Genomic DNA, 12,293 nt, shown 5'->3' with positions numbered 1-12,293 from the left:
TGCACAGCCCATTTGCCACTGGTTGGATTCCACGTCCAGAACATGCTGTGAGCTTTGCTGGCCCTCCCAAACCTGTACAGTTACCTCACATTTACCAGTATGGGGGGGAGTTGTCTGAGGGATGATGGCAGTGACCTGCTTCCTCACCCACCCTGGTGAGTACCAGACATGTCTGCACTTCACCTAGAGCCCTGCTCAAACTGCTCCTGGTCTTATTCAAGGGTGCAGCCCCAGGAGTGCAGGACTGGTCCCAGCACCTGTTTCCAAACTTTGTGGTTGAGATGCCTCCACTAATGCTGGAGGCATTGCCAGTTGTACGACACCCTGGCCTGTGCTGCCCCACAGTGCAGGTGTTGGTCATGGATGAGACTCACTTCAGGGCCCCCTGCTCAGGGCAGAACATGCTCCTGTTGTAAGGAGGTGGTTCCCTTGTACACTGCCACGTACGGCCCTTGAACTAACACGGTTCTACAAAATATGGAAGTGTCCAAGTGCTGCTGGGGCTGAGGAGCTCCCTCCCCACACTGTCTGTCGCAGATGCCTAAGGGAATGTGAAATGCCACCCTGTACCATGTTGAAAGCTGACCTGATGTTAAACCTGGCGGTTCACCTGAAGGGGCCACCCTGACAGAAGCTGCATCAAGCCAGCAGATGGATGCTTCTCTGCTCTCATATTTCTGAAGTTGTTCCACCTTTAATTTCCAGCTTTTATTTCTGCCGCTGGCAGAAGCTACAGATTGCATTTGGCTTGCTGGACCAGCCCCTTCTGCTGTGACTCTGTGAGCCATCCACACCTCATTTCTTGCCACTAAACTGCTCAACAACGGTGAACACTTGAGCTGCATTCCCACCCTTTTTAAGTGTCCCACTCTTAAAAGACTGAGAAGCAATCCCAGTGCTTTCACAGGAACACAATGCACTGCCCAAGCTGATGTTAACACGTTTATTACATACAGAACAGATATGGTTTGTTGTTGATAGCATAGGGGACAAAGCATGGGAACGTATTCATACAGCAGGCTCTTTACAGAATGCCATCTTCAGACCGAACAGCGGAGTTTACAGGCCTTGAGACACTTTTAAAAATCCTTTTGTAACATACAAGATACTTTACATACATCACAGTGGAGATATGACAGGGAAGTGTGCTGAAGCCAGTCAGTTCTCACCTTGATGCCCAGCAGCCACCCAAGGCTGCAGAAGCTGCCAGCAGAGGCCGGGTCTCCCCCCTGGAGCTGCCCCTCTGGGCCATGTGCTTCTCTCAGAGGAAAACATGCACCGAGCTGGAAAGGAACCTGGTGGTAGAGGCCCCAGACTGATTTCCTCATCTTGCCAGAGCCCAGTGGGTGACAGGAGACCAAGTGCTGTCCTTTCAACTGCTCAAACCAGATACAGAACAAACAGTCAGAGGTACAAATGTTACAATTCTGATTTTCCTACAAAAGAGTTGACAGAGTGAAGGAACTGGACTTTACCAGGGCTTTTTTTTTTTTTTTCCCTTCAACTAGCCCAAATTCTGAAGTTTATCTGGCCCTAACTGATGAACTGTTACATGACAGTGGAATCTGTGCTTTAAATGTTATATTCTTAACTTCAGTGCACTCTGTGTTGGGATCCAAAGAGCTCTTCCTAGCAGAAAGCATATGGGGAAAGTGAATGAGAAGCCTGGCATGGTCAGCAGTGGCCCAGTGAAATGTCCCTGGTGAAAGGTCCCCCCACATGCAGATGGTGACTCTAGGTATCCCTTAACCCAGTGCCAGCCACAGAGCCCAGTGTGCCGATGCCTGGAAGACTCTCTCTGGCTGGATTCCTGCCTTGGGGAGGAATGGTGTGGGTGGTGTGTCACCAGCATTGCTCACAGGCAGCATGGGCACCACTGCAGCTGGCTGAGGCCTCTGTTCACCAGAGATGTTGCTTGCCTCCTTGCAGGGGCAATGTATGCCTCAGCCTTTCCTGAACTGTGGATCCAAAAGTCGTTTCAGTGCTGCTGCATCAGCAGAGATGCCACCAGTTAGAGCATCACCTGGGAACATGGCATCCCTGCAGCATAGCAGGAGCTTTAGACCACAAGCCTTGTGAACAGCCTGGTCCGTGCCAGCAAGCACAGGACACAGCTGTGAGCTTTCTGGGAGATGGAGGCTTGCCCAGCTGTCCCTATACTGTCATAAGGATGTCCCTGTGAACCCCAGAGTGCTGCACAGCTAGGGAAGAAACGAGATGACCACCAGGAGCTTCCAAATTCATCACTAACAACTGCGACTTGCCCTAGTCCTGCACATTCAGAAAGGAGTCCTCTGGGGACATGGAACTTGTCCTTGTTGGATGGGACTGTTTCTGCTGACAGAAAGGGGGAACACGGCATTGCCTCTACACCTGGAGCTGCCACATTCTGCACCTTGAGCTCAAAACCACTCTCCCTTGCCCCATATTTTTGCACATCTGCCATCGCCCAGCAGTGCTTACACAGGGAGGGCTGTCACCACTTCTCTAAGGGGCTGTCAACTTTTTTCAGGAGTCAGAAATTTCCAGCTTTTTAAACTACTTACTAGCACAGTTAATGTTAGATAAAAGATGCTGGGAAATCTGTCCTCAATTCCTTTTTCTATGTGACTTCAGGTGAGACACGGCCTTTCTGTACCTTGACTGCACATCCAGTCTTTCCTAACTGACAGCCGATCTGTTTTCCTGTGAAAACAGAGATCTCCTTCCAGCAGTTCCTGGGAAGGGGACATAGCCTTGAGTCAAGGCAATGTCAATGTGTTAATGAGAATTCACAGCAGATCACCACCCTCTGCCCTCGCATGCGCTTTAAAAGCCACCAAATGCAATGCAGAGATAACTTTCGGAACCAACTCGGAAGTTCTTTACTGCCTGGCATTTTTAGAAGGGGCAGTTAGGTGTTGCCTTTTCTGCTCTTGAAAAAGCAGTGTTCCAGTACCCCTTTGCTACCACAGCCATGTGGCCTCCACAATCAAACACCCATTTGCCATTTGAGGCCACCAAACAATCCTCTTGGGACACACACACAGGCACCCAGCACACAACTGCTGAGACAACAGCAGCAGCAGAGGACAGGACCTTCCCACTGCAAGGATAGAGGATATGAACCTCACAGTAATGGTGCTGCTGCCTCCTCCAGCCCAGCAGCAAAAGGGCTGCCCAAACCATGATGCTCCTTTCTACTGAGGCCTCCCTGGACTTATCTGCTCTCAGTCCATGGGATGTTATTCTGTGCTTATGGGTGGATAAGGTGGAGAGTCCACTGGTGAACTAGAAGGGATTTCTGCTGGGGTGCTGTAGAAGTGATTCACCACCAGTGCTTTGCAGGGGATGCCTGGGGACACACTTCTTTCTCATGCAGGTGGGAGTGAGGCAACCTGCCCGAGAACCTGAGCCACCCCGCTCTAGCTGGGCAAAGGTTTCCCACAGTCCTGGCTCCAAGCTCACTTCACGATGTGCTGCCATTTCTCTCCTTGCAGATGCTAGCTCCAGAGCAGAACAAGAATCCAACCATGCCGAAAGCACACGGGCCCGAGATGAAAGCTGCGAGTTCCGAGGGGGTCACAGTCTGAGGCAGGAGCCGTTGCAGTTGTCCGGGGTCAGTTTCCAGCAGGAGTTATAATGCAGGCGTTCTGTATGTACATCTTGGCATTCAGGCGGGAGGAGGGACACTTACATTGAGGGGATGGAGGAATTCTCACTCAGGGATATATGATACCTGCCACACAATAATGTGGCTCCGTTCAGCCTTGGAAAGTACTGGCTTCACCTGTGTGGCATCTCCTGCATTTTCCTCTGTCTCGTCATCTTCCCCATCCCCTGGAGAGAGAAAACAGAGAGTAAAAATGGCAAGAAAGAAAATCCCATAGTGCACTGCTCTGCAATACTCCAAAGTGGCCAATACTGTTACAGTCCCAGCAGTCTGACAACAGACACCATGAGCTGAGACCTTCCTCTGTGCCTGGAGAACAATTACAGCAAGACAATGCTTTTCCAAAGTCGGATTGCATGGATGGGACAAACCAGCTCCAGTAGCAGCAAAAACCACCCTTCCTTTCAGGGGAGTCAACTTTTAGACACAGAGCACCCTCAGCAGCACAGGTGATCCCAGTGGGGCAGCAACATTTGGAGCCAGTGGCACAGAGGGGTTTGTTCTTTCCAGAGCCATCCACACAGCCATGTGGTACTGCAGGCACAGGGCAGAGGTTGGGAGCCTTGCGCTGTGCAAGGAAAATCTTTATTTGCCCTCACAGCTAGATGCAGGAGAAACAGAGTGTGGGGGTTTTCTGCTTTGGCTCCCCACAGCAGCGATGCCTCGCTCCATGACCACAGCCACACACCCTTTCCCCTTCCAGGTGCCTCCCACCACAGGCACTCACCGATCCGGAAATCGATGTACCCTTCTCCTCCACTCAGCACAAGGACGTTCTTCAGCTTCTGCCCCTCGGTCTCGGTGGCTGCTGTGCTGGGGTTCTCCGAAGGGCTGTCCAACACGCTCCCATTCAGGGTCGCAAGGACATTACCTGGGAGAGGACAGAGGTGCTGTCAGTGCCTCTGCTCAGCCTCTGCGCAGTTCACACACACGCAAACACGCCGGGCAGACAAGTTCCTTCTGCTGGTCAAATCTGGCAGTCGCTGCAGTTTAAACCCCTGTGTGTGAGCCACAGGAAGTGCCAGTCATGGCCTGCACCCCCGTCTGCTGCAGAGCAGCTCCAGTCCCCACTACAGAAGGGATGGCAGAACAAGCCCTTGTTGAGGAAGGGTTCTGCTCATCCTTACCAGGCACAGAGACGAAGAATTTGACAGCATCCCGGTGTCCATGGAAACAGAGCTGTGCCTGAGCCATAGAGCAGTAGGGAATGAAGCTGCTGGCAGATTTGTCACTGTTGTCATCACCATACACGTGGATGACCCCACCGGAGCGGCTGCCCTCTCCAGAGGTTGGTGAGCTCTTGTTGGCTGGGGACAGGGAGGAGGAACATCATCAGTGATAGCTTTGAGTCCCCTTTACAGAAGGGACTCAATCAAAGAGAAAACTCATGAGTCATGTAGGAAAACCTTTAAAGGCACAGGTCTCTTAAAGGTCTTGCGTGAATGATGTGACGAAGGAGACCACACCAAATTACAGAGTCCCTCTCTTTTAGACTGGGGCAAGCTAGACTGGTGTCCCAGTGAAGGACTCACCAGCAGTGATTCTGTCCAGCCTCCAGAAATCACCCACTGTCCTAGTATCAACCTTGGTCTTTTGTACCTGGCAGGGTATCCAATGGTGTCCACTGTTCCCAGAGACACCCAGGGCACCTAGAGGAGAATTACTGCTATTCTCTGGATTGGTGAAGTTGCTCGGTTTCCAAGTCAAGTCCTTTGCTCGTGCCCAGTTGTGAGGATACGTGCTGCTGAAAGCAGTCTCTGGGTCTGGTGAAGCCTCTTGGCCCAGTCAAAGCCATCACAGAAGTGAAGTGAGTTCCTTCCTCAGTTCTTGATTTAACCATGACACCAGAAAATCAAACTACTCCAGCAATGAACATCTGAAACATGTTCACCATCCACAGCTTCCAAGGATTTCAAGGTGGGCTAGGGGCCTGCATCTTTCATGTCCAGGCTCAGAGAATGTGAAAGTTTCCACTCACCAAGCAACAGAGATCAGTGCTCAGAGCTCAGAACAGGGCATGCTTTCCTTCTGCATACACTCACATCAGTACAACAGGAACAGCACTAAAATTAGGAAGCTTTCAACGAAGCTTGATTGCTTCATTAATTATCTGTAGTTCTGTATTTTGACTTGGGCTGGATTTCAGTTATTAAGTGATTTGGACAAAGGAGACTTTTCCCTATCAGGCTCAAGCCAGGATGGCAAGACAAGTACAAATGCTTTGCTGGAGGAATGAGAATCAGTGTGTGTACAGTATATGGCTTTTTACTGCAACTTAGATGCTTTAAAATGAGGAGACACATGTTGACAGTGCTTCTGGACAGTCATATATATTTCTTTGAGTGAAAAAAAAACCACCCTAATTTCTGACCCTAGAAAGGCATAAATTTGAACTCAGACCCTGCCTTAGCTGGGCATACAAACAGTTTGAACTTAGCTCTGAACAAACCCAAACAGTTCTTCAAGTTTATCAAGTCCTCTTGGGTTAAACATCTTGGTTGATGACTTGCAGTTGGCAGGTGCCACAGCACCTCCTGCCCTTGGCCTGCAACTGATGAGAGAAACATCCTTGGAAAAACAAGGATGACCAAGGAAGACCTTGGAAGAACACTCTACTCCTGCTTTCTGGAACCCTCTGACTGAATGAACCTCTCCAGTCCCCATCTGAAACCTGGCCTACCACAGCAAGGGAACCACTGATGAAGAATAAATTACTCTTGACACAAAAAACCCGATGGCTGATGAGATGGTAAAAAATGTTTATAGCTTTGGGAAATGAGGATATTTACATGACTGTCTTTGGTTGCTTTTCTCCAGTGTGACTTACAATGAAAGAGTGATGAGCAAAAAATGGATGGAGAGAGCTGAACGGCAGGATGGAAGGGTGGGAGAGCGACTGTGACGGGAGGCAGGTGCGGAAGGAGTGAGAGCTGAGGAGAAGAGGCAACGGACTTACCCCGGAGCCCAAGGAGTTGGCCTCGGTGGAGGACTACAGCTAGGCACAGGCAGGGGGGGAACACAGAGGGGCACGGGAAGTGACGGGCAGGAGAGGAGAGAAGAAAAAGGTGATTACTAGGAGATAATTCAGGGGGCAACAAAAATAGTAAAAAAACCCTAGAGAAACCACCACAGGAGCTCTGATGTAGTTCACACCTACACTGTTCTTGCTCACTTGGCTCTTACTTTACAGGGACAAATGTGGTATCTGAGATGGGAGAGGGACTGTGTCACAAGGATCCACTGCTACATTTCTAGTGAGACCTTCCTGCTTACCACATTTTTACAGGAACACCCAAAGATAAAGCAATTGGTTGACAGCAGGGAAAAGGCTTAACTCAGGTTAAGGACAGCAGCCCCAAGACAGAATGGGCTTCAGAACAGGGACTCAGAAATGAGACTGAGATTGCAATGCACAAAGAGGACTCTGTCACTGCCCTCCTGGTGTCAGCCCCAGGCACATCCAGCTCCACTGGCCTCAGAGACCATCCCTGACTTCCAGGAGGATTACAAGAGGTTTGCTCCTTTTACACAAGAGCTATTTGCTTCTCAGCTTTCCTGTGAGCAGTGGTGAGAAAATGTAAATTTGACTGCTTTCTAGTGAAAGCAACTGCAATCAGCCTCAAATCCTACTCCCCCGTGGTGATCTGGAACAGACTGTCAAAATAAGATGCTGATGGGCAGGTACAGAACAGGACTACTAAGAGCTTCAACTGAACTTCCAGCTCTGGAGATGCACCTATTTACACCTACTGCTGGGTCCCCTCCCCAGGCTGGATTTGGTGTAGGATACCAATTTCTAATTGACTGATGTAGTTGAGCCCTAATTTGAGTAAATCAAGCTTTTCTAAGGTCAGTTTCTGGAAAATACTGCTATGGAGATATTTAAATGTCTATGCCAAAATGAAATTTCCAGGGACATCTTCCTGGTGACTTCTCATCCCACAGCCTCCTTTTGGAGACTACAATTCCCAAAGCTTTGTTTCTCCTGCTTCACAGTAGCTACAGAATCAGTTCATATCACTCTGCTCTGTCAAGGTCATGCTCTAAAAAGAAGACTGTAGGGATGGTAGAGATGTCCCCCCACAGAGGAAATAGCTTCAACTGAACTGAAAAGGGCAGAAACAAATACCTGCTTGGTTTTAAATAGGTTACATCCATTCAACCAAACACTTAATTCCTTAATAAAGAAGAGTTACACCAAGTCCAGGGCTGCTCACACTTCAGGCTCTTCTCCCTGAACACAGCTACGATCAAGGGGTGTCAGATGTTGGGAAAGCATCAGCCTGCCCAAGTCACCCACAAGTAACACCCAAAAGCTTCTTTTTTAGTGGGGGGATGCAGAAGTACCTTCAATAAATGTCACTTACTCTCTGTCAGGGGAATGGAGATGACGACGCCGTTCCCGGTGCCCACCCAAAGGCGGTTGCCAGCGATGAGCAGGGCTGTGATCCGCACGAAGGAGAAACCCAGCTTTCCAGTGCCTAGGAAGCATGAATGAGAGTTGAGGAGTCAGTGATGACTTTGGGCAAGGTCTGCTTTGGGAAAATTCTGCTCTGATCTCAGTAAGTAACAGACCACTTTCTGACAGGCCCCACTGCCTCACCCAGCATCTTGCTGACATAAGGCTCAATGTCGACATCCTGCAGGTGCTGATGGCTGTGGGCATGGTAGAGCCTCAGGGTGGAGTCCAGACGGATGGAAACCCACACTCCATCTCCAATCCATGCCAGCTGTCGCACCTGGCTCTCTCGACGAGGGTGGGCATCAAAGGATTTCTGAAATAGGTGAACCAACATGAGTTCACAAAAGGTTTGCCATTATCTACACATATACTCCATTTTCCTCAACTGAGATCACTTGTTTGGGTTCCAAAGCTCTTGGAGAAGCTGTGTTAATGCCAGCTGACCACAGCAGTTTACTACAGGACACAGAAAATCCCTCACTTGAGCAGCTTTGGAGAGTGGATGGTCTTTGCAGACCAGTTCAGGAGCAAGGGCTTTCAATGTACTTAATAGAAAAGGAAAACACACAACTCCAGGATAAATTCCAAAGATCAAATTGCCTTGGCTCACTGATGTGAACTTCAGATCCAGCACTTCTTCTCTTCTTGACAGGATTATTTCAAGCACTCTCAGACAGATTTGTACCAACACCACTGTACTGAATTTCAACCAAAAGGCTCTAAAGATCATTTTTTCCTTAGGTAGCTGGGATCACGGGGGCTTGCTAACTCTACTGTTCCTCTGTGCCACAATGCCTACAGATGAAGCCTCAGACCACATGTGAAGGGTCACTGTCAAGCACATACCTATGTTTTGACAGTACGTGGCCTCATAGACTCACGAGTAAAGGCAAAGAAAATGCTCAGTTTGGACTTATCTAAAGAATTATGCTCTGCAAGGGGAGGAAGGAATAAATACCTCCTGGCAGATTGGATCATAAATGACCCAGACTGACAGTTTGGGTTCTGCAGTAAGCAGTGACAACCCAAAGGTTCTGCATTTCACACCGTGCAGCAGAAAACAGCTGTAAGAATAAATACAACGCGTGTGCGTGCACAGACACACATGTACTCTCTTACCTCAATCTGCATCGTCTTTGGCTGGATAACATGGATTTTGTTCTTGTAGCCACACCAGACTCTATCGTAGACCACAGCCATGCAGCGGATGGAGTGGTGAGTGTGGCCGAGATCCATCAGGTGGTAATTACTGAGATCCCACTGGCCATCTGAGATGAAAAGCAAGTGTGGAAAGATGCATCTCCCCCATGACATGTAAGCATACAACAGTATCCTCTACCTTTCCCTGTATATTCAGGTATATAGGCTTAGTCGGTACTCAAATGCTCAGTTGGCTTATGTCTGTGACTTTCCCATGCCTCCATACTCCTGCTTCAGGCACAGTCTTACACTGATGAAACATGCAATAATAAAGTTTAATTTGGTGTCTTAAAGTGCTCCAAATCAGATTAATTTAAATATCCTTTACTGCAATGAAACAAACAGGCTTCTCTAACAAGTACAAAAACCAGCAGGAGAAGAAGACTTGAAAAGGAAATAGGACATACAGTCCATGTAGTGAGGTTTCCTCACATTACAGACATACAACATAATTCCCTCAAAGTGTCAAACCCAGGATAAGGAATCAGATCTCCCTGCTCTCACTGTTATTTCTAACTAACCAGGCAGATATTTGTGTCCTTCACAGTCAGTCAGTCTCTCTGTCATGAAGCTTTATCTTATTCTGATGGGAACAATTTTGATGTGTCAATGGTCAGGCTTGAGCTCGTGACAAAAGTTGAATCAAAGTTTAAATTGCATGAACCCAGAAATCTCTATATTTCAGCTCGCTGAATGAACTGCTACTCAAGGAATAACTAAGCTCTTTACATGCCAACATTAGTCACAGTTAGCAAATTCCCAAGAGCTGTCAGGTATGAACACAGCTAAGAAACTGCTCAAACCATAGGGAGACAAAACCCACAGAAGTGAAGAGCAACAGAAATTGAATTTACCAAGTGTGCCTCAAGCACCTGCATGGCATACGTATTTCTAAAAGTGTCACATTTACTCTGCATGTGCTACACAGCCCATACACACACATTTTCGTTCAGAATAGCTCAGGAAGCGGTGTTAGTGTAAGCCTGGGATGGTTTAGGATAGCAATTATGTGTATCATAGCTATGTGTTTTAACTCTGTTTGTACTGCTGCACTTTCAGCCAAACTTTGTGTTCTCTATTACATTGATTCTTACCTTCTCCCCGGTGGAATATGGCTAGTGTTCCATCTGCCAGAGCAACCAGGACCCTCCCTTTCACATGCCTGAAATCACAGAACAGTAAATGCTTACAAAAGCCTGTAGATGTGAGGGACTAATAAACCCTTCCTGCCATCCATACACACGATCTTTATGTTGTCTCTACAATTCCCAGTCAGTTTAGCACTTGCAGGAACATCCTGCAAGAGGTCACACCTTCCTTGCAATAGGATCATCCCTAAATTTTATGTTGAGGAAATTCTTCTCCTTCACAATACAAACTCCATCAATTTCAACAAATTCTCCCTAATTTACTCCTCAGTGAAATTTTGCCTTTCTCTTCCCCACTCACTTCCTCCTGATACTGCCAATCATGTATTCACTAACTTGGGTCAGGGCTGGGTCAGGGCTGCAGTTGAGCAGGAAAATGGGTCAGTATGAGGCTTACCCATAACAAAAACCTTGGGAAACTTCCCTCACAAACCAAGGCACTTGGGAGAGCAAAGAAAAAGTTATGGCTGCCACATTCCTGGAATTGTTCAAGGCCAGGAACGTGGACAGGGCTTGGAGTAACCTGGCCTGCGGCAGGGAGTTGGAACAACTAGCAATTAGCAAGGTCCCTTCCAACCCAAACCATTCTGTGGTTCTATGAGTCTATGACAAAGAGCTGCTACCACCCCTCTAAAGTATCACTTATGCCCTGAACCTTCTCCTGCAGGTCCCTTGGAATGCACACTTACACCAGGCTCAGCACAGAGTCCTTCAGCTTTATTGAGTGCAGACACTTCTTCCAGTTGGACACAGCCGAGTGCACATAAAGCCTGTGAGAGAGGACAAATTGGGGAAGGTGAGTAGCAGGCCCCACACCTTCAGCTTGACCAGGCTTGAGTCTTTTCTTCTGGTAGGAAAGTGACGTTAAAACCCTCAGACTATGGTGAGCTGAGCAATGAAATGATGAATAAAAACCTTCTCCAGAAACAAGCAGTAAAGTAAAGGTGTGTGGACATGAAAAACAGAGCCCAGAGCATGGAGGTAACAGAGATCTGCCAGCTCAAGGGGAACGCACCAGCCATTCTGAGCTCCCAGCCACATGGTGGGGGCAGCACTGGTGCAGGTCCCAGCAGCATCACTGGTTGGCTCTTGATCTGGCAGTGTTGTGCTGGGCTCCGTCTTCAGCTGCCCGTTCTCCCTGAAGAGGCAAGAGAACAGCATTAGAGGTTTAGCAGTAGCACTGCACAGAATGTCCTCCTAGGCCCACAGCCTGGTACTCACAGGCAGGTGTGGGGCCTTGCAGGCACAAATCGCTTTCCACCCTTTGGTGGTTTTTAATTGCAGATTTGCAATTTGCAACATTTCCTTCCTCCCCCGCCAACAAACAAGTACTTCAAATCTACAGACCCTCACTGAATGTTTAGAAGGACTATTACACAAACAGTATCTTCTCTGTTCATTTCCAACTTCAACAGAAACATCTTAGAGCAACTTGGGCATTTAGGAACAATCTGTATACGAGACGTCCACTCTGCTCCTCAGGCCCTCACATCAGACTTGTTTGTCTTAAGAATTTCTGGGTAGTGAATATTCTTTCTTGGTTACTTTTACAGCAAATCAGAGAGAGGTACTCCTAGAATAAATCAATCATCATTTTTACACACAGATCAGAAAGTTCCTTCAGCGGGAACATGAAATGTGCTTGTTCTTTGGAAGATCTGCCTTAACCGCAGGTCTGCCTTCATAGTGAGAGGTTAAATACTCGCACTTTAACACTCTGCTCCAGGCTAAGCCATGTTTATTTTCATTTCATTTCCTTCCCTCCTATCATCCTATCTGTAATACTACTTGGGCACAAAACTGATAGAAGTCTGACACTCTAGCAGAAGAC

At 48.1% G+C, this 12,293-nt stretch overlaps 1 protein-coding gene across 36 annotated transcripts in view; it reads right to left on the bottom strand.

The window, feature by feature from the left end:
• Window positions 1–929: 929 nt before the first annotated feature.
• MAPK8IP3 (mitogen-activated protein kinase 8 interacting protein 3) overlaps window positions 930–12,293 on the bottom strand; it is a 71,176-nt gene continuing 59,812 nt past the window's right edge. For 33 of the 36 annotated variants that reach the window (XM_027665845.1, XM_027665846.1, XM_027665851.1 and 30 more), the window contains 10 exons: window positions 11,478–11,600; window positions 11,152–11,232; window positions 10,409–10,476; window positions 9,234–9,382; window positions 8,256–8,427; window positions 8,020–8,133; window positions 6,609–6,647; window positions 4,780–4,959; window positions 4,380–4,523; window positions 930–3,819 (listed from right to left, as the gene is read on the bottom strand). In XM_027665845.1, coding sequence (XP_027521646.1) covers window positions 3,698–3,819; window positions 4,380–4,523; window positions 4,780–4,959; window positions 6,609–6,647; window positions 8,020–8,133; window positions 8,256–8,427; window positions 9,234–9,382; window positions 10,409–10,476; window positions 11,152–11,232; window positions 11,478–11,600 — 1,192 coding nt within the window. In that variant the 3' untranslated portion in view covers window positions 930–3,697. The remainder of the gene's footprint in view (window positions 3,820–4,379; window positions 4,524–4,779; window positions 4,960–6,608; window positions 6,648–8,019; window positions 8,134–8,255; window positions 8,428–9,233; window positions 9,383–10,408; window positions 10,477–11,151; window positions 11,233–11,477; window positions 11,601–12,293) is intronic. The other 3 variants (XM_027665860.1, XM_027665883.1, XM_027665882.1) reach the window with 1 other exon arrangement.

The sequence above is a fragment of the Corapipo altera genome, unplaced genomic scaffold, assembly GCF_003945725.1.
Source record: "Corapipo altera isolate COAL_440 unplaced genomic scaffold, ASM394572v1 146, whole genome shotgun sequence".
NCBI classification, from domain to species: domain Eukaryota; kingdom Metazoa; phylum Chordata; class Aves; order Passeriformes; family Pipridae; genus Corapipo; species Corapipo altera.
Note: the sequence above shows the minus strand (reverse complement) of the source record. Positions and strands in the feature narration are given on the sequence as shown.